At 46.1% G+C, this 25,017-nt stretch overlaps 1 protein-coding gene across 1 annotated transcript; it reads left to right on the top strand.

The window, feature by feature from the left end:
• The first annotated feature begins 1,866 nt into the window (after window positions 1-1,866).
• Window positions 1,867-14,524, top strand: LOC104276312 (multiple PDZ domain protein-like). The gene is made up of 8 exons (XM_009872576.1): window positions 1,867-1,908; window positions 4,390-4,507; window positions 6,169-6,209; window positions 6,494-6,616; window positions 7,673-7,777; window positions 11,025-11,128; window positions 12,686-12,809; window positions 14,057-14,524. The coding sequence occupies exons 2-8, from the start codon at window positions 4,489-4,491 to the stop codon at window positions 14,201-14,203; spliced, it is 663 nt and encodes a 220-aa protein (XP_009870878.1). The 5' UTR covers window positions 1,867-1,908; window positions 4,390-4,488; the 3' UTR covers window positions 14,204-14,524.
• Window positions 14,525-25,017: the final 10,493 nt, after the last annotated feature.

Here is a 25,017-nt window from a genome sequence, read left to right as displayed (position 1 = left end):
CTGCTGCTCTCGCAAGCCTCGCTGCGGGCGGAGAGCCGCAAAACTCGTGTGCAAACTGTAAAAGTCTTTTCTGCAGGCTTCTCCCCGCTCTTCTGTTGGAGGCCTCCAGGCTTCCAGGAAAGAAACTGAGCTGAGGGGGAATACAATTAAAAAAAAAGAATATCCGAAGCTGCATAATTCATATCAGGCACATCAGGAGATAGTTTAACTCCATCTTAGACTGATCCTTGACTTTTTATTCATATGAGTGATATTTTTCAGGAATCTTTATGGATCATACAGTCAGAACTTACAGTTCAAGGGGAGAGACAGCATTAAATACAGCTAAATATGCCTTGGTTTTAAAACTCAGAGATTTTTTTACACTCAGGTGGTTGAACGGGGTGTAAAACTAGTTCTTCCTCTGCTCACAGGTTTCTTTCAATGTCTCTTAAATGCAAGTAGTCTAAATTGGTCTCCCAAAGAATATTGGATTGTGTAATTAGCCATATGCTTCTTGCATTGTTAGAAATGGAAGTGGAGTGTTTATCTCTGACATTGTTAAAGGAGGAGCTGCAGACCTAGATGGAAGATTAATTCAAGGAGATCAGATTTTGTCTGTAAATGGAGAGGATATGAGAAATGCCTCACAAGAGACCGTTGCCACTATACTTAAGGTGAGTGCATAATACATTTTTAGATACTGAATTGCAGTTACTGACACTAGGCAGGGTAATTATCTTGAAATGCTATTTACACATGCACAGGACAGCTCACACTGATTGCCGAGACAGGAATTTCATCTGAAATTACTTTGGGAGATTCATTTCAAATCACTTCGCCCTGTATATTTAGAAGTGGGGTGATACGAAGTGGAAAAACAAAGGCACATGTAGTATTGAGCCATTTATTCAAAATTGCAACTGTGTGTTTCATGCATTAGAATCATATTCGGAAACCTGAGAGGCGTACAAATCAGAACTGAAATAAAATGCCTTTGGTTTTGCTGTATTGACCTGCAGCTATAAAACGGCAGCTTAAAGCTGTTCCTGTACAGCTTTCCGTCATACGGGAGCGATTTTATACTCTGGAGTTTTACAGTCTGGGAGAACTCCCTTGTCTTTTTCTATTATAAAAAGCATGTAGCTGCTTGAGTCGGAGGAGAGGGCAGGGGCCAGCCTGGTGTTAGCTCCGTCGTGCGGCTCCTGGGCCCAACAGCCCATCCCAAGGAGGAAGGGACGGGTAGGAACGACGCTGCAGACCCATTTCTATCCAAACCTGCACCTGAAGACAAGGGCTCGTTCCTTGCCACCACCACTAGTTTTTCTGCATGTGTTTTCTTTCCTTCTTGAAGGCAACAGCTAATTATTTCCTTGCTTTTTCCATTCGGGCTTGATACTTGGCCAAAAGTTTACCCATTTAAGAATTGAAAATTGACCATACAAGGGTATATTATTAAGTTGAATCCATATGTGTTAAATTCACCTTTTTCTGCAGCTGTAAAGTGTTTTTCATGACTATTGTTTGTGGCAAACGTCAGTTAAAGAGTTGGGGGCTTTTTGTTTATTTTTCCTGAGTAATTGGCCATCTACAGTTTACCAGAAGGAATATTCATACTGACTTCAGCCACCAGGATAAACCTTCAGGTTAAACCTAAATCTGGACACAGGCACTCTTTTTTTATTGTCTAAATACAAATGTTAATGTTTCGAGCATTCCTTGTGGTTTTCTTTACAGAGCTGTGGTGCTGAATATAAACATAATTCTCTGTGAAATATTTCATGTCTACTTCAATGTTGTTCATTGTGGGTTGGCTTTTTTTTCATTTTTTTCTTTTCTAAGTGTGCCCAAGGCTTAGTGCATCTTGAGCTTGGGAGATTGCGAGCTGGATCATGGCTGTCGTCACGGAAAACATCCCAAAACAGTCAGGTTAGTGACAAATTCATATGTATGACATGGATATGGGAAAGGCAGGGACAGTGCACAGCTGTGCATGTGAGGCTCCGTCCTTCCATAGACTCTTAACTGCTGAGGATGTGGAATGAAATATTTTATCACAATAATTTTCTGTACTGAACTGCAAAGTAAGTGTCGTGTTGAAATGCTGATTAAGTAGGAGAGCTAGTTAATGTGTTTTTTTTGTTTAAGGGGCGTCTTTCTGAGGCACATCAAAATATGTAATAGCTTTCTCAAATGATGATGCCCAGAATTTTTTTTTCAGACCTGCAAAAACACCAAATGTATTTTCTGCAGCTGTTTTGTCAATCAAAATGAGTTCATGAAACTGAAATGTATCTTTGCCTATCTTACGGCAGAGCCACATGAGAGCTGCTTTCCTCTCAAAGAAAACACAGAGCAATTTCCTGCTTCACTTGCTTTTTACCTGAAGCGAGGACAACAATTCAGTTTTCAATTTTCGCCTCTCCCCACGCCCCCCAATCAGCTCAGACACCGATACTGTTGAGGTCCAAGTATTACAAGGGAGAAAACCAAGGCGAGATGACTTAGAAAACTTTCTTTTAATGGATTTTCCTTTCCCGGACTGACTCTTTTGCCACGATATTTAAGTTGCGGCTGTCCCTGAGAGAGAGAAGCTGTGATTCACAGCGGTGCCATCACTAGGGAATATTTTGCCCCCTCCCTGCCCAGAGACAGGAGAGGCTGGTCACCGATGGGAGCCAGCCCACAAACGTTAAAAGAAGAGTTTGGGTTTGGAAACGGGGAGGAGGAGCTGTAGGAGGCTTAGGGGGGAACGTAAGTCCAAGCTGGAATGCTTTTAAGGAGGTCGGTAAGAGGGGAGGCTTGTCCCCGATGTCGTGCATGAGCAACCCAGGAAGGGTGCCAAAATCGTAGTCGTGATTTCTGAACTTTCTCAAGGCCAGCAGCAATCCAGCCTGCTGGCTGAGTGGGTGAGGTGTGAGGAAGGGCTGAGAGCCCGTAGCCGCGTGGGAACAGCTGGGCTAAGACCAGCTTTAAAAATAATGACTAAATACCACTGGAGAAACATCTGCACTGCATGAAGCAGGCAAGGAGAAATGAAACAGCAGAGGAGAACGGTACTGACTGCATTAAGTACAGGCAGCAGTCTGGAGTATTGCTTTTTTTTTCATCATATCAACAGCTAGTGTAAGCAAGAGCAATGTAATCAAAAAAGGGACAGGTAAAAATTGTCCACCTAATTTTACTGTATAAAACTCACAGAACCACAGAATGGCTGGGGTTGGAAGGGACCTCGAAAGATCGTGGCTGAAAGGGAAGCAAAACCTCGTAGTATGTTAACATGATTCTGGGTAGAAAATCAGATCAAACGATGTCATCCCCCTTTCTTCATAGTATAAGAGGCTTTTGCAGGAACCTAGTAATTTCTTTATTTCTTTTAATACAAGAAATCTTAATTGCTGTTCTTAACGCAGAGTCATTTGAGAGCCTTCATCTCACCGCTCCTAAGCAGCTTGGTAATTTTGAAAACTGAATAAATGTTTCTCTGCAAAACCCTTCCAAGAGTCATAAAAATATTGGCAGATCATCCAGCAAATCAGCTTGAATGATTTGCACAACTGCGAGCGACATTTCAGAAGCTGCTGGCCAAGAGCATCCAGAACTTTTGTCCTCGCTTGGCTTTTTTCTTGGTCTGTTGCGTACCTTGAGCGGTAGAAATAGAAGCCCTGTGGTACAGGACAGCGATTCCTTTCACGCGTATTAATGCAAATTACGTTAACTGACCCATGAATTGGCAACCAGAGGTGGAAATTGTGCTCTGCCTGTTGTTTGTCCCTGACAGCTGCACACTGGTCAGTGCAGATAAATGCTGCCAGAGCTTTTGATTCGCCGCCTAATGCGTTTAGTGGGAGAAAGCTTTGCCGCGGCCGCAGAAGTATAGGCTAGATCTTTGTTTTGCGTAAGGCAGCTTAGTTAAAAAGTCTGGCCCTCGGTGAAACCTGTTGTTCAGGCGCACTTCCTAAATTGATAATGGTGTCTCCTTGAAGGGCAGAGTCTGAAGATAAAACCAGATCTGGAGATAGGAGAAAAAGAGGGCTGGAAATGGACAGCAAAGAATCGGTAGCACTCCCAAGCAACTGCCTTCGGAGGCTTTCCCTTTTGTCTCCTGGCTTGTGATTCTGGAAGTAAGAGTAGGTTCTTGCTCAGCTGAAAGGAGCAGGATCTGAACAACGTGCCTGTGCACAGTTAGGTAGTACTGCAGGCAGTGCTGTGCGTGTGCCCGCAACTCGGGGACAAGTTTTGGTAGATCCCCCTTTGGAAATTGAGTTGGAGGGGTTTGCACATGCGTGACCAATGTGGTGTTTTCGAGCCGGTTGGCACAGAGCACAGCTGCACCCATGTGCTTCGGGAGCTGGTTTACAGTTAGGCTTTGGGTTTGACTCACAGGCTTGGATTTATTTTTCATTTCAGGCGAGCCAACAGAGCGTCCATAGCCACTTCCACCCAACGCTTGCTCCGGTCCTCTCTACCTTACAGAATTTTGTCAGCACAAAAAAATCTTCAGCAGACATGTCTCAGAGAAACTCAGGTATAATGTGGGCGGCTGTCAGAAGGGCTGTGTGCTATTTGCTTTATATTTGTGCTGGTTTAAAAGCCAAACTGAATACTTGAACATGGTTTTCCTACTCAGTCTCCCAGAAGACGTACCACTGATGTTTTAAGACCTAAACACTTTCCAGCAGATGACATTATTTTTATGTCTAATAGTAGAGCAATGACTCCTCTATTTTAAGTGCAGAATTCCTGCGCCTTGCTATTCCCCGATGCCACTGTCGAGGGCTTAGCGCAGGCAACGTTCTCGCACTAGAAACAGTTTTCTCAGGGAATAAAGCTGCCACCACTTCATTTATTTCTTTGTTGCTCTTGAGCAGCCTATAAAGGGGTGTTTTGTAACGAGAAACTCACGATGCCCAGTTTGCAGTTGGGGAGTTTGCAGTTTGTGGAGTTAGTAAGCACTAGATCTACGACCTGCGGTAGCTTGTGGAGAGCCTGGGCGCTCCCATGCTCTCAGAATTTGGTGACCTTTGCTCACGTCTGACCATGAGCAGAAGCAGAAGATGTTTCTTTTGCCAGTTTGCACGCACTGAAGGCGGTGTGGGGCTTTTTGTGCCATTTTGTGGCGCCCTGCAGCACGGGGAGCACGCATCTGCACACCCCGATTTGGTGTCCCCGGGACTGGGCTTCCCATGGCCACAGACCTGCCTTGGGTACTCGGGGCACACGTGTGTGGCGGTGAGAAATACTGATACATGCTATTAAGAATGAGAATCATAGAATTGCCAGGGCTGGAAGGGACCTTTAGAGGTCATCTGGTTCCAACCGCCTTGCCATGGGCAGGGACATCCCCCACTAGATCAGGCTGCCCAGAGCCCCATCCAGCCTGGCCTTAACAACTCCCAGAGATGGGGCTTCCACCCCCTCTCTGGGCAACCTGTGCCAGGGTCTCACCACCCTCATGGGGAAGAACTTCTTCCTACTTGTTAACCTTTTGGAAGAGACTAATTCTGCCTGCCTTCTAAAAGGTTCTTAAAATAATTTCATTAAATCTGATAGAATTAGTGGTTTGTATAGCAGAACCCGGCACCTGACACCACCATCAGTTTATTAGGCTGCTTAGTCCCAGTTCAAATGGTCCTTTTTTTCTTATTTTTTTCTAATATTTTGACTACTTTTGAATGTCCTATGGTCAGATACGCGCCAGCCAGACTTCCTGCCTGCCTATTATTTAGTAGTACAGCACAAATGAGAAGAGGGAGTCAATGAAACCTCAACAGTTTCAGGCGGGCAGTGTGCCTTACCTTTTGTGGTGGGGACGCTGTGATTTATGAGCAATAAGCTCATCTTTAATTGAGTGAAATGCACAGCAGGGCTTCTCTTCAGGCCGGCAGAGCGCTGCTATTCAATAGATGGCAAGGAGCAGTGGCCGCGCTACAATGGATGTCACGGCAGCATCCGTCAGCCAGAGCGGTTGCATCCGTCAGGCAGAGCAGTTGCATCCGTATTTTGGGTGAAACAGAAATCTCGTCCTCCTCACGTGAGCACCGCTGCCTGGTTTGGCACGGCAAGGCTCCGCTTCTGCTTGGTGATAACTCCCGGCTAGGCAGCCAGGGACCGTTGTCACCTCACAGTGTTATCACTCAATTATATTATCTCTTAATTACAGAAGCTAATTGTTTGTTTCTCTATTAGTAGGAGCAGATATGGGCCCAAGGACTGTGGAGATAACAAGGGTCAGTGAGTTATTTTCTATCAGTTCAAAAACCTGACACCTTTAACTGGAGTTGTTAATTTTTGTAGCATTTCTCAGAAGTAAAATTGCATTATTTATGTTTGCAATAAGTTGTTGGGTGTGCGCCTGTGTAATGGGACCTCCACGTGTGAAGATACATGTGCCTGTCAAACCTATTTTCTCCCTGTTCCCTAAATCAAAGGAGTCGGCTATTGCTGCACCCTGAACATTGACCTCTACGGGTTGCTACGGTTGCAAATGTTGTGTTGTTTTGCTGTGTTTTAGGGACCAAATGATGCACTTGGTATCAGTATAGCAGGAGGGAAGGGAAGTCCATTAGGAGATATCCCCATCTTCATTGCCATGATTCAAGCCAGCGGCGTGGCTGCACGGACCCAAAGACTCAGAGTGAGTAGTGGGCTCCTTTCAATATTTCCTCTTTCATGTGCCTTGTGTCCCACCGAGGAGGAACCTCAAGCTCTTCTATATGTGGCATCACTTTGAAAATGTCTCATAGACTACTCTGCTTCTTTTTATATAAAAAACAAAACAGCAAAAAAACACCCAACCGAAAACTAAACCTGCCCTCTTTTTAATTATATTGCGTCTTGGGGTCATGGCAGCTGTTCCCCGCATTGCAAGAGTGATGTTAAGAGACAGAACATCGATGCATTTGCAGTGGTCTTTGAATGTGTATGTCCATCCAGACCCAGGGAGGGCAGCAGCAGGCTCTCTGGATAAGCCCAGGCGTTCCGAGGACTGCACACTGAGCATCCTTTAGAGCTCAGTCCAGGTCGAAACCAGATTGGAAATTAGTTGTTTGGTCTTAAGGCCCTAATAAAGAAATACCAAAATAAGTCCCTTATATCAGACCCACAGGATATGTGGCTTTCCAGGAATGAAGGTGGTGAACGCTCTGTGTTTTGGGGAGAGTTTCAAGGAATCCTTAGTGTTGAACTTATTATGCAGATACGCTTTGGCCCAGGAAATTCATTAGTACATGCCCTTACATGTCTCTAATAGAATTACACAACAGCACGAAGTGCCGGGGTCAGGATCACTTTTATGTATTAGAAGAAGAAATCAGCTCGGTTAATTCGACTAATATCAGAAGTGCCTGCTGGCTTCCACCGCACTGAGCAGGGGCGTTCGTAGCCTGCAAGAATATGAACTCGTCTGCACGTACAGACGAATCCTCTCTGGGTGGAGCGAAAATCTCACTCTCTCTGCTTGCAAATGGAAACAGCCAAATGCAACCCACCTTTGTTTTCTCTGATCACATTGTTTTTTAAAAAATCCGTATTGTCCTTGCTCTGAAGAACGGTAAGTGATCACTAGCAATGCAGAGTTCTCACAAAAGGGATCCTGCGTGACTGTGCAGTGCCAAGTTCACGAGGAATTTTAAGCATTCTTAATTTTAATTTTCCCTATTACTAGTAATTTTCCATTACTGTTGCCTTTTAGGTTGGAGATCGGATTGTCAGTATTAATGGGCAACCTTTGGATGGGCTGTCTCATGCAGATGCGGTTAATCTACTAAAGAATGCTTATGGGAGCATTATCCTGCAGGTATGGTGATAAATTGAACATGCAGCTGCATGAGAGTAGATAAATGGCATTAGGGGGGCGAAAAAAACCCCAAACAACAAAACTAAGCATCACTGGCACAAGGCATCACAGAATTGCAAGGTGCCTGCTGATGGGAATTACACAGAATGAAAGCAAGAAATAATTTTCATTCAAAAATTCTTTATTGCCATTCATACGGGCTGTGAGCATGATTATTTAAAAGCGTAACAAAGGGAACAAAATAACTTGTTGCTACACATGATAAATCAACAAGCTTCCAAGTTCGTTTGTGTTTTTTTAATTTGAAGTGAACTAGAAACAAGAAATTACATGCGTGTATGCGTGTGCATGCTGGACTGTGACCAAACTGCCCACAGTGTTCATTTCCTTGAAAGGAGGAGGAAGAAAAATTTGCAGCATTTAGTAAAAATGATAGCATCATCATTACGACAGTGCTGCCTAGAACTGATTATTCTCCAGGTAATGATTAATAGCACTCAAGAGAGAGAAAACAGTGTTATCGCTGCCACGTTTCTGCGCCACCGAAAAGGAAGACGTGTTCTGCCGCTGTGGTTCTAATTGCTGCTTGCCAGTCTATTCATCTTCAGTGTATTTTTATGTTTGCACAAAGAAGTGGGAAAAATACTTGCCAGAGAGCATTCAAAACACTATTCATTTGCAGAATTATTGTAACAATTGGAAAACGAGCTTAAGATGTACCACTAAAATCTACTCTGAATTTTATCATCACAGCGTATTGGATTGGAACACATCTTGAGAGATTTTTGCAAACTTCTTGCTTGCATTACAATGCAAATACGACTATAAAAAATAGGAGGAAAAAAGGAAAAAATAATGCAATAAACTTAGTTTTAGACTTGCTTATTCTTTGTTTTGTCTGTCCATGAACTGCTGACCCGGTAAGTGATGAGCTAGTTCCAGAGCAGATGGTGTATTCGTGTAGTTCCATTGAAGTCGAAGGAAATACACAGACACACACCAGCTGAGGGGTTTCTGTTGAATTATAGTTATCATATTGTTACTAATGTTGACTAATTTCACTTTTCATGTCAACGGTATTCCCTGAATAGAAAATGAAAGCTTGCTGCGGAACCCAAAATTGCTAATCTCAAGAGCTCTAATGCAGCGGATTCCACCTCATCATGTATTTAAAAATATTCCCAATGAAGCACGCTGTCAGTTGGGCGCTCACGTAAACAAAGAGATTCTTCTCGAAATGTCTTTGGGTCTGGCAACTGACGGGCTTTCTTCCCCATTTGTGCAGCCTAGCTTAAAATGGCCTTAATAATTTTTACAGATTTATTCCGATAGAATAGAATCTGGTTTTTCTCTACTAAAAATTTGTGACATGAAGGTGGGATGTTCTCTCAACGCCGGCAGAGAGTAGTGTGGACGATACGGTTACCTTTGCTTGCGAGGTCCTTCTCACCGGATTGCACTTTTTTTATTATTAAAGCAATGGGAATGGAATAGCCCTATCGCTGTGATAATCACGGCTGATGTGTCATTAAGTAATTCTGTTTATTATCAGGTTAGACCACTTCATGGCAAACTGCTTTGAAAGGTCAGATAATTGCGTTCAGCGGTGTGGAAAGGCTTATTATCAGCCCGTCCTGGGAAGGATGGTAAAGGAGTTTGCAAATGCTGTTTGCAAATGGGAGATTAGGGTCTCGGGGGAACAATCATCCCTTTCGGCTGTTTTGATGCTTTGGTTTAATTTAATTTCTTTTCTGCAGGTGTAGTAATGAGATAAGGGGAAGCTTTTTTACAAGGTTGTTGAACTCTGATACGTTCGCACTGCCAGCTGAAGATTTTTGAATATAGATTTATTTTGCCTTGGTTTTATTTAACAACAAAATATGAGCAATACTACCTGGTGCAGCGGGAAGGAAAACTTAACGGTGTCTTTGCTGGCCAAGTCAGGTGCAGCTATCTCGTCTGTCGGACCCCTTCATTTAGGGTATCTGAGAACCTGAGTCCCAGGATGCAAAATTTGCATGAGAAGTAATCTTCCTTCCTAGAAAACGCTACCACCCTCTTGGCTCCAAGCGATTAGCGAGTGGGGAAATATTGTAGTGGAAGAATTGTGAGCATTCATTTGAAACAGAGGATTTATATAATGTTGGGGGTTTTTTTTATTTTGGAAAGGTACATTTCCCTTAAGCCATGTTCACAGCAAGGAGTGGAAAAAGTACCTGTTAATTTTGCTAAAATAAGGCCATAGATAGCTAGAGGAAATACTGCAAATATACTTACTGGGTATTTGTCACTGTTTCTGAGCTGAGCTCCTGTGCTATAAAGATCAAGCGAAGAAGAATATCTCATCACAAGGAGATGGAATTAGGGGATAACCACGGCATGTAATTGTTTGGAAATTGATGTCCTTTCAGCTGTAAATACTTAAAATCTAAACCACTTCATAGTGGTTTCCGTGATTTTTTTTTCCAGAAAAAGCTAAGAATATAAAAGTAGCATGCAGTGAAAGGTAAAAAAAAACCAACCAAGAAACAACAAACCTGAGTGGGCATTTCAGAATAATACAGGAGTCTGACTTAGGAAGTTTAAGAATCCAGTTTGTTGCATTCATGCTGGAAATTGCAGAAAAGTTGAAACTAAGTGTTAATTTTTTGCCTGCTCAGCAAGCAAACCTGTCTGAGGCTTTCCAGATCCTTTGTCCAATAGTCCCTTGGGTCTCTGTATTTTGCTAAGGGCTGAGGTGCTCCCTGTGGAGACCTTGTGTTGACTCTGAGACGTACCCATTTCCTCGACAAAACAACCTCTTTCAATTTGACTCTTTCCAATTTGAGAGAGGGATGTAGCTATGAGTCGTCTGAATCCCACCAGAAAGCGTTCTCTGCTCAGTGGAGACAGTAAAAGCCCCTGAGAGGCGATGATGCACCGAGCGAGGGGCTCGCTGGAGCCAGCCTCTAGGGCTATGAAGCGCAGGGGTGTAGGTCAAGAGAAGGCTTCAGAGCAAAGTTTGCATTTAACCCCTGGAGAGGTGCATACTACTAACTGTTATTTAAAAGTATTGAATTAGTAGGATGTTTAAGAGAGTAGTGTAGGACTTGTGTTTGAAATTTGCTTGGGGGGGGGCGGGGGTGGAACCAGCAACTGATTTTCCTAACCTATTGGTTAGGAAAATTCTACATAATTAGCTAATTCTACATAGTTAGCCAAGATGTCTTTGGACGTCACACGGTATTTCACTCCCTCCTCGCTTTAGGTTGTGGCCGATACCAACATCAGCGCCATCGCTACCCAGCTGGAGAGCATGTCTGCAGGCTGCAGCCTGAACCCTTCTTCTGAGCATCCTTCTGAAGATCCCGAGTAAGTCTGTACTTAGTCTGCGTACCTGAGGTGGATTTCCATGCAGGGGAAGAGCCTGGAGTGGTGAAGGAGGTCTCTCCCATTGCTTTTCTCTCTAATTTTCCATCACCTTTAAAAGGAGCACCGTGACCTTCTCCAGGCCGATTGTGGACTCCTGTCCACCTGCTGGCAGAAAACGCTTGAGTAAATAAGCATAAAATGTGTTTCCCAGCACTAGTTCTGGACATTTTTCAAAAAAAATTATCTCCTTTCTTTTCTAATGTGTTATGATAGGTCTGCCCTTGCTTGTTGGCTTCCTTGCCTCGAAGGAGTTACAATCCCAGCAATTTGAAATAATTTGTCATTGGCAGACTAAGGAAAGAGGTGTTAAAAAGCCTGTTGTCAGAGACAAATATTTCAAAACACGTCCCATAACTTTCTTGGTGTTTTGAATCTTTATGATTTGAAAAAATTACTTAAAAATTTTTCTACTTACAGCACTTCTGTACGGTGATGGGTGTTAGAGATCTAGCCGTCCCGTGGCCATGCATCGTTCTCCATCGTGTGCTTTTTAAGGCAGCTTATAGCACTCCAGTTATCATTTTGAGATTTGTTTGATCTTCCTTTCGGTTCATTAGCTTCATTATGTTCTTCATTTTCATTCTTAGATTCATTATATTTATTTTAGGAAGCAGAAATGCAAGTTGCTGCCCTACCTCGGGGGGGGTTGAGTATAAAAGTGAAGCTATTTATGCTATATTCTCTAGTCTTACGATGCGAGATACTGTTTTTATTGCCGCTCTCCAAGGAGGATTGCTTACTTCATGGAAGGATTTGTTTTCTCTTTTCCTATGAAAATGGTAAGGAAATTTGAGTGGGAAAATATGAAGCAGGATGAGGTAGGCATGTGCTTTTATTCTGTCATAAAGAAATGGCTCAATATTAGTCAGCGTAGGCTACACCTTTATACAGGTGGAAGGTGCCAAACACCGTTTGCCCACAATAATTCTCTCTAAATTTGTTAAAATGACTCTTTTAGAAAAATTTGAGAGTCAGCCTCTGGGTTACAATTCACAGGGCTGTGGGTCAAATGTAAGTGGTTAGAAAACAACCCAAAGAGCCAGTAGAAGAGCTGAGACTAAGCATGAGTGTTCCTGGCTGCACCCTGTCTGTTGGACTCACTCCTCTGAAGTCATAAAATAAAATTACGCTCTGAGGGAATTGTTGCAGTTGCCACTTGCTCAGACTAAAGACGACAGCTTGGCCGGCAAGAAAGCAAACTCTCCTTTACGTACGTGCAGCGGCTGCAGATGAGCGGAGTCTCGCTTCTGCATCGGAGACAAGTGCTCTTGTTGAGCTCTTATTAAAAATAAGTCTTTTCAAAGGAAGGAGCTGAAGTGCGCGGATCGGCATTTGAACTCTGGGCTGTGCAGGAGTGTGTTTGTGTGCAAGGGCGAGTCGTGCTTTGTGACTGTGTGAAAACTTCTTGAGAGATAAATTTCTCTGTAAGTGTTCCTTCTGCGTAAAGTCCCCAGAGACAGACATTGCTATTCTAAGTGATATTTATTGTGTTTTCAGAGCACCTCAGCCTAAGATTATTACTTTGGAGAAAGGCTCTGATGGACTGGGATTTAGTATTGTAGGGGGATATGGAAGTCCCCATGGAGACCTGCCCATTTATGTCAAGACTATATTTGCCAAGGTATCTTTTTCTGGTTGTTGTTTTATCCCTTTTTCTGTCTTACCTTTAAAAGTAAAGCTAAGATTTGGCTTGGGTAGTATATTACGTGGTGGAAAGCAAAATGTACTGTCTAAGTACATTGATGTAAGCGGACCCAGAACTCACAGATGGCTTTTCAATTTATATTTCTTTTTACTGATGGCTGAAGCAAGATATGTTATCTCAGAAAAAAAAAATCATTTTTATGTTCAAATATTTATTCAGCCAGGTTTTTATCTGTAAATCTCAAAGAGCCTTCCGAGAGTTATGGAGGCATCACTTTTCCCACTGTCCAGCAGAGGAGGCACTTGCAGCAATGCTGTGTTTTTGTGGCTGAGCTTCAGCTGGAATAAGCTCCTGTGCTCAGGTAGTCACCTCAGTGAGGAAAAAAATCCAGAAAGGTGCAACTGCTATGGCTTGATGATGGGAGGAGAGGGCTTGGGGGTCCCAGCCAGGTACAGCAGTGGCTCTGGCCACTGAGACTGACGGAAAAAATGTAATACAGCCCAGCGCAGCCTCGAGGCGGACAGCCCCAGAATGGCCACTGGTGTGGAGGGAGAAGCGTCCCTTTCCCACCCATCCCCTTGCCAGAAGCCTGCTAAGTGTGGGCCAGCAAGGTATGTCAGGCACAGCCACGTGAAGGGGGTTCTGGAGGGATGGAAACCGATGGGAATTACAGATACTTTCCATAAAGTAACTTGTAAGTCAGTCTCACGCAGCTGCCATCACTTGTGGCAGCACTTCTGGCAGAGCAGATGACATAAGTTAAGAAAACTTCACCTGGAGCTGGAGCAGAAGCCATGCCTCCTCTGCTTCCACGATTCCGGGGCTCAAACCATAAATACTGGGTCTTCTTACAATTTTCATTTATTAACATGGGAAGATACCGTATCTTTAAACCGATGCTTAGATTTGCAGGTTTCTAGATGTGAGCCCAGCTGAGAAACCCTAAATGCAAGCTGGATTGCTGTGGCCACTGGTGGGGCCGTGGGGCAGAAACGGAGCCGACCTCTGGGCAGGGCAGGACTCAAGATTTGGATGAAGGAGCTGAGGCCGTTGTGACGGTTCAGGCAGTCAGGGAGACTTCAGCACTGTCATTTCCCACATCCCCTGCCCAGTTATGGTGGTATTTCCAGTGCTGCATCCCTCCTCATTTCATCCGCCGGCATTACGAGAGACGGGAGGGCTCCACGCTACCGGCCACTAACGAACCGCTTTGCCCTTTGCAGGGAGCAGCTGCGGACGACGGCAGACTGAAGCGCGGCGATCAGATTTTAGCGGTTAACGGGGAAGCTTTGGAAGGTGTCACCCATGAGCAAGCTGTAGCTATTCTGAAGCGCCAGAAAGGAACCGTAACGTTAATGGTGTTGTCATGAATGGCGTTGCGCTGGTGGAGATAAATGCAATTATTTAAGAACATCAGCAGAGCTATAATAACGCTGTTCAGCCCTGAGCGGGATGTAAAGCAAACCCTGGCAAAAATGAATCAGTGTTCACCCCTTTTCCAGAAAGGGTAGTGTGCATCTTGAGCTCCATTTAGCCTCCCCCATTTACCAGCCTTTCTCCCCGCCCTCCCCTGCTTCTGGCGGCTTTTTGAGGCTTCTCTGGACAAGTTTAATTAAGAAACTTCAAAGGATAATATCCATTTTACTTTATTTACACATTGGTTTATCCCCCCCAGCCTGAACCCCAGTTACAACTGCTGAAGCTGGAATCAGTTCGCACACAAAAGAGAATTTAGATCATCAACCGATCTAATCTGATGAGCAGAAATAAATGCTGAGTGACTTGTCATCTCACTCATGATTTACTTATGCTAATTGTCCTTTCAAGTATGCCAGAAAACATTAGCAATGTAATTAAATTACCACTGTTCCAAATGATGAAATATCAAATTCTCCTCTGGGAAATTATTTGTGCTCGGCACAGTAAGTCTGATAGTCAAATGTGAACTTCTCATGTTTATCTCTTTGGGTAGGTCTGTGGAAGTTAGTCAGAGGTAATTACTGTGATGTGTCAATTTGCAGCCTTTAGCATGTAAAATAAACTAAGGGAGAGGGAAATTTATTGTTTTAGGCTTTCAAAAACATTTGGGCCTTTTCAGATCTTTAGGCAGCATGAACCACAACGACCAATCTCATTCCATTCTAATTACATTTCTAAGGAAGAAGTAGCGTGCTGACACGTGCCAGGCACATCGCGTCCAAAGGCGGTTGTTGTTGTGCCAAGCTGCAGCCTCAGTGTTCATCTTGAAACTTTAATGGAGACAAAACTTTCCTTCAACAATGCGATGCTATAATTCTAGCAATGATGGTGAGCCGTCCCTCTGCACGTCTTTAAGACCAGGGGAAGTTAATCCCAACCAGCAAACCCATATACGTTTCCACGGGTCTCCCCAGGGTCAGAGAGGGGCTTTCACGGATCACGGAAGATACTTCTCTCTTGGGGCTGCTGGAGTTCCAGCGTAGATCCCACCAGGCACTGGTGAGATCGCGGTTGCACAAGACCGCTGCCGCAGTTTAAGGTGACATCCTCTTGGGGCTCGCCGCCCTACTCATCCTCCCCAGGGTTTCTTCAGCCCACTCCAGCAAGTCAGACGGCTCAGTCGAAGCTCCCGACTTTGTTCCTGGGGGTTCAAGCTGAAGCCCATGAGGAGCCTTCCCAAGGTCTGTCCTGTTCTGTGCGGCAGAGGTGGGATGTGGGGATGTTCAGCCGCAACTTGCTTGCGGTGATGGTATGACCGTGGCCTTGGTGATTTGCCTTTGATGATGAATTTGGCAGGCAAATTAATGGTGATGCCTGTCGTTGTGGTTTAGTCTCTCTACCCGGAGGAGCAATAGGATTTTAGAGGAAGCAGCCCAGTCTGATTTGGACTGTTTGGTATCATTTATAATGATGATATATCCGGGAGAAATGAAACGGAGAGGGGATGTCAAAATTGGCTGCTCATTCTACGTGAAAAGTCCCTGGAATTAGGTGGAAAGAAGATTTGAAATCTGCCGCACAACAGCCGAGTAGTGCAGCAGTGTTTGTGTTACAGGTCTTGTTGTTCAGTGTGTTTCACTAGAGTAGGTATTTCCCCATTTTATATCGAAAAAAACAAGTATTGAACGACACTGAAACAAGCAAGCTGTGATTAGCTCTCGTTGAAATGGTTTTCCTCATGTCACTGCAACGTTTTCTTTAGGTAATCACAAAGTGCATTTAGCCTGCTGGAACAATTAGTGGGTACGCCGTTAATAGTGCCTGGAAGAGACTTCACATCTTCGGTGGCTTCCTACTGTAGTATTTGATTTGCCAAGTGAAGCGTTAGTGGAACCTCAATTGTAGATGCATGGAAGTATCTCCAGATAGAGCGAATTTTTACCAAAACTACCTTGGGTTGCAGCAGTATCCCAGGTAATGCAGAAGTTAAGTAGAGGAGATGTGATGAGGTACCCTCAGAAATAGCGTATGGAATTTATGAGCAAAACATCGTGATTCCTCTGTCTGATTATTTTTTTTAGAACCGTTGCGTTCCTACTTCAAGATGTTGCCGCATTTAATCTATGAAATTTTACGTGGCTATTTATTAGCCTATAATGCACATACTGTTCATATGCACAAAGAATAGAACTTATGGGCTGAGATATTTTGCACTTCTCACCGCTCTGAATGAGAGAGAACATTTTCTGCTTCTTGTAATTTGCACTTTGTGTATTGAATATTTTACTGCCAAAAATTGTATTGCAACGAATTGATAAACCAGTGACCATGCGGAGAAGCGTGTGCTGTATGTACAGGACCAAGTTAGATAATTAAATTCGCATTACGCTTGTCTGGGTTGAGGTGTTCTGGTTTGTTTAAAACTTTATATCTGTGCAAGGGAAAAAAGCAATTAAACTTCCTGATTATCTGTTTACATATATCGGTAAAATGAGACGTTTTATGACTTCAGAGATTCAAATAAAGCTCAGTTACATAACTAGTTGTGTGTGTATCTTTTTTTGTTGTTTTGTTTTTTTTTTTAATTTAAGTCACTGTTAAAATCTGCCGCGTGGATTGTCTGTTTGCTGTTCCAAGTAGGGCTGATGGTTGCCTGTCTCCGGGAGCGCTCGCTGTAGGAGTGGCGGGAGGCTGCGATGACGGCCAGCTAAGGCTCTGTGTCTGCACAGGAGGATTGCTCCCAACCAAGAGGGACGTGGGGAGCCATCCCGTGCACGTCTGCCACCATCGGGAAGCTACAGCCGCCCATCGAGATGGCTCCAGCCTGATAAGTAGTTTTAAATCAGGGCAACGCCAACAAAACCGGCTCTCGGGTGAGAGACCACGGACTTGGTGCGTGGGGCATGAAGAGCAAGGTGCTGTTACTGTGCCAGGGGAAATCAAAATGCACACAAAGGATGCTTGCAAGAGGAACATCTATGGCACAGGCATCTTGCAAACCTTCAGAGGTGCCACTCGCCACCATTTCAACGCATTCATACCCATAGGAAGGGTTCTTCTGCCTTGGTTTGCATGTCTTGGCTAACTCTGCAAAGAAAAGACAAGTCCCACTATGTTTAGGCGTCTTCCAAAGGCTGAGGTTGAGGTGCTGTGAAGCTCCTGTGTCCTCCCCACCCCGTGAGCCTGCCAGGGACCAGAGTGTGTCCAGGCGTGATGCTCGGTGCCAAGCCCTGAGCTTCACGAGGAGGGTGCCTAGGCGGTGATGTGGGGCACGGAGGGTGGGCTGGCGCGGGTGGCAGGTCAGCCTGGAGGGATGAGGGGGCTCTGTCACATTGTCCTGCTTCATAAAGAATCGCTGTAATGCCTCTGCGTTCCCTGTAATTAATCAAATGGCGATTACCACCCTGGAAGTGTGACATGCATCGAGCCCGTTGAGGTAATATGATTACGCCGAGATGGAGCAGTTAATGTACCTTCGCCTGAAAGAACTGGAATGAATTAATTTAACATTACACGTGTATAAAACATTAGTTTTTACAGTTGTGCTGAGCATTGATATATAATTCCATTATCATCTTTCTCCACGGTTTCACACTTCCACATCCATAACTCAGCTGTATTTACATTCTGGTTAAACGCCGTCACGGTCGTTGTTTTTCCTCTTAGCAGCAATGGACATTTTGTTCTCTAACACACACAATCCTCTGATAACTGGACCTGTTAGGATGACAACAAATCAGAAACAACCACGTTCTGCAGCGTCCCAGATGGAAAAGGAACAAGAATCACCTTGACTTGGCCTTCAGCCTTGTCCAAGCAGGCTTCAAGGTCTCCGCAGCTTTCACAAGTCTGGTGGAGGTAAAGCAGAGTTTAACCCTGATTTCTGCACAGAAAGGAAAATGTGCGGTGGCAGTGTAAAAAACTCTTTATTCCTGATTGCGCAGACCTGCTGTAGGAGCTGTGCCTCTGCAACTGCTTGGGTAAAATTAAAAACCAGATCCTAATCAAAGGAATTGTATCAATTGAACCCACATTTCCCTGGGGTTATTCTACTGTGCTTCCCAGTCGGGGTGCCCTGGGCAGGAGACAGACCTGCTAAACTCGATTTTTCCTTTCCGTCACCTCCTAGGAAACAGGTTTTCTCCCCAGAAATGACACGATGCTGCAGTCACTTTTACAAACTCACCGACGAGCTTCCCCAAGGAGGACGCAAACCACAAAAGAAAGAGATCCTTGAAGATCTCCTTTCTGCTGAAGAAAATGTACTTTTTGAGAGAGTGACTTGTCTGTGTTTTGAATGGGAACGGTCTCTTCATCTCATAAAGCCCTTTGTTGACTTTTCTTTTTTAACACTTTGGTGTGCAGGTACGACAGGGCTATGTGTTGAAAATACACCGAAGTGTAGAAGGTGGGTTTCTCCTGGCGCTCTGAGCAGGTGCTGGTTTAGTTGCAGCAGAAAAAAAAGCTGCAAATAACTTCCCTTAAACAGCAACGCACTATCCTTCCTTCCTGTCCCCTCTGCCGGGTGGGCTTCTTATAGACTTGTTTCGATGCCGCTCAGTGAAAGCCTTCGTTAGTGCTCGCCTTAGGCGATGAGATGGATTTGTGCACTGGAGATGGTGTTTTGCAGCCCAGTCATGCCAAAAAAATCACTTTTCAGCAGGGATGTTGTTTGCTCTGAGCTGCGTTTTGGCTTGAAGAAGCCCCCGTTAGAGGTGACCCCCTTGCTAGCGTTGCCAACAGACCCTGCCCTGCTTTTTCTGCGGGATTTCTTCTTGGGGATGTGCTGACCTGGCGTCTGCTGCTGGAAAAGCCGCGTTAGCCGGTGAGGAGCGTAAGTGGGATCCTGCCCTTCAGAGTCACGTTTAATTCTTTGTTGGGTGCTTTACTGCTCCTGGCACGTACAGAAACCTGCTGACTTGCTGTCTTGGGAGGGGAGCAAATTAAACTGAACAATTTGCGATTATGTGGACAAACATTTGAATATTGCCTTTTTTTAAATTGGGGAGTGGGGTAGCCCACAGGGGTGGTTGCTGTCTACCTTGGTGTTACCCTGAGCAAGATAAAGAGTGAGTTGTGTGTGGTTAACCCCCCTGAGATTGCATGTGCCCGATCTTTAGGTGATGCCTGGATTTCAGTGGTGTGTCAGCAGCCGGTCCTCATCTCCTCCTCCTACTTGATGACCTTAAGGTCTTTTCCAGCCTTTATGATTCCTCCCTGGCTTGAGCCCACCCTGCCATGGTTTTAAAATGTGCTCTTACCTTGCAGACCCAGAGCCTTTGCTTCATTTTTGTGATTTCTCCCACCTTTCTCAAAATGGGAGTATAAACCCTTATGTGGAAACACCTGAAAATGGGACTATAAACCCTTACATGGAAACACCTGCCCTTGAAAACATAATATTCCTTAGGAGCACTTTTCCAAACCGCTTGCCTGTGGCTGCCATCGGCTTGCTGTGGCTGCCATCGGCGGATGGCACCGACGCTGGACCAGGGGATGCCACCAGGGCAGGGACCTCTCCGAAGCGCTGCAGCCCCCAGACAGGGAAAGCTGCGCCTGTCCCAGCTGCGCTGTGCTCCCCTGCTTTTTCTGCTGAAATGGCACTAGATGGAGCAATTGACAAAATATTGTATTTCTGCTGCCTGTAGGTCCTGCCAGAGGGGCTTCCCCAAGGGATTCTCCATCCTCTCAGCCTAGACCAGGAAAGACAAACTCCCAAACCTCTTCCACTGCGAATAGGTGGGTGCTGTGAAATGGAGGAGACACCTGAACACCGCAGCAAGAGAATTCTAGGAAGTGAAATCAGAGCCCATCTCACCTCTGCTGATAACTGCCCTCCATCCCTGGCAAAAGCAAAAGTGGGGCAAGGCAACCCCTCCGTGCTGAGTTGTGGGGACAGGATGGGGTGCTGGGGGTGCAGCTGGGTCCCACAGACCCCAAAGCAGAGATGTTGTCAATGTGGCAGCTTGGGCGCCTGCAACAAATAGATCTGCCTTTGCTGCCGAGGCATCTCTTCTAAGAATATTAAATTTTATTAACAGTTCGGTGATAATCTGATTTTCTCTGCCACCTGCATGGGCAAAACTGAGGGAGGAAAGAGAAAACAGCTTTTATTGTGTTTTCATACCTTCTGCTTCAATTCGGAGCTGAGCAAGCAGCCCGTCGTTGGTTTTGTCTCCCCACCCCAGCATTAAGCCTCAAGATGCTCATCCCAGCTCCCAGTCGTCGCCCCACGTGGGGAGGCAGGAGCTGCCCGCAGATGTCCGAGGAGCTGAGCCAAGGCACGTCCCCACTGCCTGGGAACGACCCGTTAATGTCATTAACTGCGGAGGCTGTGTTCCCCAGTCGCACTGAGCTCTGTGCGCATGGGGCTCGAGATGATCTGCTTTCTCCCTGGGCTTTGAACCCCGGTTTGGAGGCTGCTGTTCATTCATCGCCCCGCTGTCCTCGTGTCCTGACCCCGCTCGTGCCCTGCCTGAGGGAGCAGCACTCTGCACCGAGGGCTGAGGATACCCAGCATTTACAGCCCAAGAAATTAGTTAATCCTTAACAAAAGCCAACTGCAACATTTAAAGTAGCCTGGACAGTGTTAACAAAATTACTGCAATTATTTCACATCCCCTTTTCTGTGCTCAAGCCGACGCTGAGGAACCATCTGCATCCCTGCAGCAGGGCCAGAGCCTGTTCTGCCAATCCTTTTCCCAGCTGGGGACTCACCAGCCCCTCACACGGGACCCGGGATGTTTTTACCACCCCACAGACGCAGGCACTGAGCACAAGGCAGCCTTTTGTCCAGGCCGGACGGATCACAGGGCCTGCACGTTTCGCCACGGACTCGGGCATTTTCATTCCTCACATATTTTATGGCTGATGTCAGGGCAGCGAGGGGGCTGCCCTGCTCCAAGGGGGGCCACATCTCCATGTGTTGCCCCCTCCACATTTCTGGATATTGCCTTCCAAGCCTGGTGCCCCCCAGAGAGGCGTCGCTTCCAGGCCTTGGCAGCTCAGGAAGCGGTGGGAGGAACAGTTCGGGAATCATCTGGTTTGGGGCAAGGAGGGGGGAAGCTGTTGACTGTTCCTTCTGTGTGGTGTAGCTGGCGTGGGCATCGACACTGACCTGTGCGCAGGGGGCAGCTGGCTGGGGTGAGAGGGTCTCACATGGCTCCGGCCAGGTCCAGCGCCAGCGAGGTCGACGGGGGCATGGAGGAGAGATGGAGGCAAAGCATTAGAATCACAGAACCATAGAATTGTCAGGGTTGGAAGGGACCTTAAAGATCGTCTAGTCCCAAACATCCCCCACTAGATCAGGCTGCTCAGACCCCCATCCAGCCTGGCCTTAAAAACTCCCAGAGATGGGGCTGCCACGCCCTGTCTGGGCAACCTGTGCCAGGGTCTCACCACCCTCATGGGGAAGAACTTCTTCCTAATGTCCAATCTAAACCAATGCAACTCTAGCTTAAATCCATTCCCTCTAGTCCCATCACTGCCCGACATCCTAACAAGCCCCTCCCCATCTTTCCTGTAGCCCCCTTGAGATCCTGGAAGCCACAATAAGGTCTCCTCGGAGCCTTCTTTTCGTTGGAGGTGGCAGCTCAGATCAAGTTGCTCAGAGCCCCAGCCAACCTGATCCTGAATGTCTCCAGCATCGAGGGTCCCCTTGTCCCCAAGGATGGGTGGATCTGGCTGGTGTTCTTCTGGCATCTCCCCTTTGGCATCACCATCCCCCTTCCCGTCCCCGTTCCACAGCCCTCCATGTCCAGTGTTGCGCTCAGGTGGTCCCGGCATCCCCAGGGACACCCGACAGGCCCATGTGCATGTGGTTCAGGGGACAATATCTGGATGGTGAAGGGTTCTCTCTGCAGGTTGTTAGTATATTAGAGGGAAAAACCACAGAATCACTAGGAGGCGTCCCATTTTCAGTCCCAGTATGGATGCTGAGGGCTACACAGAGCGATGTGATTCCTCGTGACCGTAGAGGTGCTATGGATGAGGTCGATGGAGTCCCTGCTCCCCTCCTCGCAACAAAAGAAAGGGATAAACTAGAAATAGCCATAAGGAGAGTGGAAAAATCATGTTCGGCTGAGTTTCTCATCATTCTTTCCCTTCATAGCCAATCATCTCCTCGATGGTGAGCCTGTAAAGATCGTTAATTTATCTCCTTGCTGTGACTTAATTGTCTCCATCTGTATCGTGCAAAGCTCGCACTGGGGATATATTTTTGCTTGCCTATATTTAGTTTGATCTCTACCACGATATCAAAATAAATAAATTAAGGCTGCCTCTTGGGCGCTTTTTGGCACTGAGATCCCATGGATGATTTTCCCTCTGGTACTGCTGGGAGATGCCGAGGGCAGAACCATCCATAGTCTCTCAGGGTCTATGTGAGCAGAGGAGCTGCTCCGAGGGGTCACCCAGCGGGAGCTGCTCCTCTCTTTGGAGATGGTTTGAGGGGAAAAGAGGAAATATGAGGCAAAGGAATGAAAATAAACAGTCTAGGGGTGTAGCGAACCAGCCTGGGCTGCAGGAAAGGGGGATGCAGAGGGAGACAGGGGGAAGGCAGCAAAGTCTGCACTTCCTCACCGCAGAGCTGCAGCACGGCCCCAAAATAACATCCCCTGTCCCCAAACTGCACGATGGTGAGCTTGACATCCCAAGGGACCCTGCAGCCAGGAGGAGGCAGCCGCTTCCCAAAGCCACCCTCATCCTTAGAAAATCTCCCACGTTTATAATGCTGTAGCCAGACAGTTCCCCTCCCTCTGGGAAGCAGCGGGAGTCAGAGTGAAATCCCACTCTGCAAGCACAGTTCCAGAGCTGTTGGGGGGAAAAAGACTCAGTGAAAATTATGACAAAATGGTATTATGGCTCTTTCTGTTTACAGCTGGGGTCTGGCAGTGAAGCGATGGGTGCTCACGCTGGGTGCTCAGCACCCAGGAACACAAATCAGGCTGATTCCTGCCAAAAAACCCACCTTGCCATGTATGTGGTGAGCTGGGATATTGTGCGGGGATCACCCATCTGAAGAAACCCCGCAGAAATTACCGATTTAATGAGGTGCATGTATATGTAATCACTGTCTGGGCTGTCTTTCCCCTCCCTGTTGTCTGTCTGTCAGAGGGAGCTCCGTGGCTGTGGGGACAGGCACCAGGGCAAAGGCAGGTAAAGGTTTAATTTGGTTTTATTTATAAACAAAGGAGGTAACTGCATTTTCATGTTGTTATTTAAAAAAAAAAAAAAAAGGCAGACATTTGAGATGATGACTGCTTCTGACTGAAACCGTGAAGGAGAGAGAACAGCAGATGGCAGATTGTGGTGGACCTGGCATTGCTGTCTTGACGACTCAATGATCTTGAAGGCCTTTTTCCAACCTAAACAATTCTGTGATTTCAGTGGAAAACAGAGGGCAGGGGCTGTCCTCCTCCTCCCTACGAGGCAGCAAGTGTTACCGGCGTGAGGACAGGGCTCCAAGACACCAGGGAAGGGGGAAAGGCAGCTCAAGAGAGACTTCATCATGACGTGAATTGACTTACAAGCAACCAAAGTGGTCCAGGATTAGCTTCTGCTTGGTTACACAAAAAGAAACGTAATTAGCTAACCAGGGAGTTTTCCTTTGTGATGGCAAGTAGATCTGTTATTACGGTGGTGTGCTACACACCCGCGTGGCTGCCGACGGCATCCAGGTCCACCAAAACCTACAGAGAGAATGCACTGGGTCCTGATGCAGCACAGCCTCCCAAAAATGGCATTTCCCAGTACACAGCAATGTAACAGCAATGGAAAAGTGGGGCCTGAGCCCTCCCTCCCTCCCTCTCAGCAGCAGAGGGATTTAAGAGATAAAAACCCTGCCCTGTGTATGAGTTGAGGTGATGCTGGACCGACCCTGAGGACATCCCGTGGTGGGAGAGGCACTGACACTGGCTGACTCCAGCAGCTAAATCACGGCGTGGCTTTGCATGGGAGTAGTTTGGGAGTCTGGAAGTTGAGCAGATGCTTGCCCGAGAGGCATCTGTCAGCAAAGTCTCTCCACAAAACTCTTAGACAACGTTAACACATCCTGGGATGGGAACCTGTTGTGATCTGCTCGGGATAACGTGATCCGCCGAGCTGCGGACGCGCGGCGCGTGTCGATGGGCTGCGCTTCCCCACTCACTCAAACTTAATTAGCAAAAAAAATAAGGGCCATATGGTAATTCCGAACACAGGCAAAACAATGTCTGTGTGTTTGGGTCTGGTATACTCAAATATTTTCCTAGAGCATTAATTTTTAATTCTTACATCAGACCCACATAAGCAAACATAAATAGGATTTTATACTTTACATAATCCATCCAGCTTGTGTTTGTTGTTACATATACTGAATAATCACTGCCTGCCACTACGTACAGAAGAGCTAATAATAAATATTAGGACACAAACTTACAAGATAAATGAGATACAGTTAAGTAGTCGATTAAAAGGACAGCCATAATCTAAGGTTACAAAAGACTAAGTATTGCTTTTCTAATGTGCTTTTCTCCTTCGCTTCAATCGCTCACCTGCCAAACCTCTACCGGGAGCAGCACGTAGGAGAGCTCAGAGTCGTTTGTGGCAACGTGCATAGATTGGGGGGGTGTAAGTGGGATTAATGAGGAGAATTAGACACAGGGAATGTGTGCAGGGAAACACAGGGTTCGTCTCCTGTTCGGATGGAAACTTGCAGCGTTGGCCCGTGGGGCTGTTGTAAGAAGGAGCTCTTTGTTCCCTGTCCCGGCTTCTTCTCCCGCCTCGG

This window comes from Apaloderma vittatum, unplaced genomic scaffold, assembly GCF_000703405.1.
Source record: "Apaloderma vittatum isolate BGI_N311 unplaced genomic scaffold, ASM70340v1 scaffold11147, whole genome shotgun sequence".
Lineage (NCBI taxonomy): Eukaryota > Metazoa > Chordata > Aves > Trogoniformes > Trogonidae > Apaloderma > Apaloderma vittatum.
The sequence above is the reverse complement of the archived record's forward strand: the minus strand, read 5'-3'. Positions and strand labels throughout refer to the sequence as shown.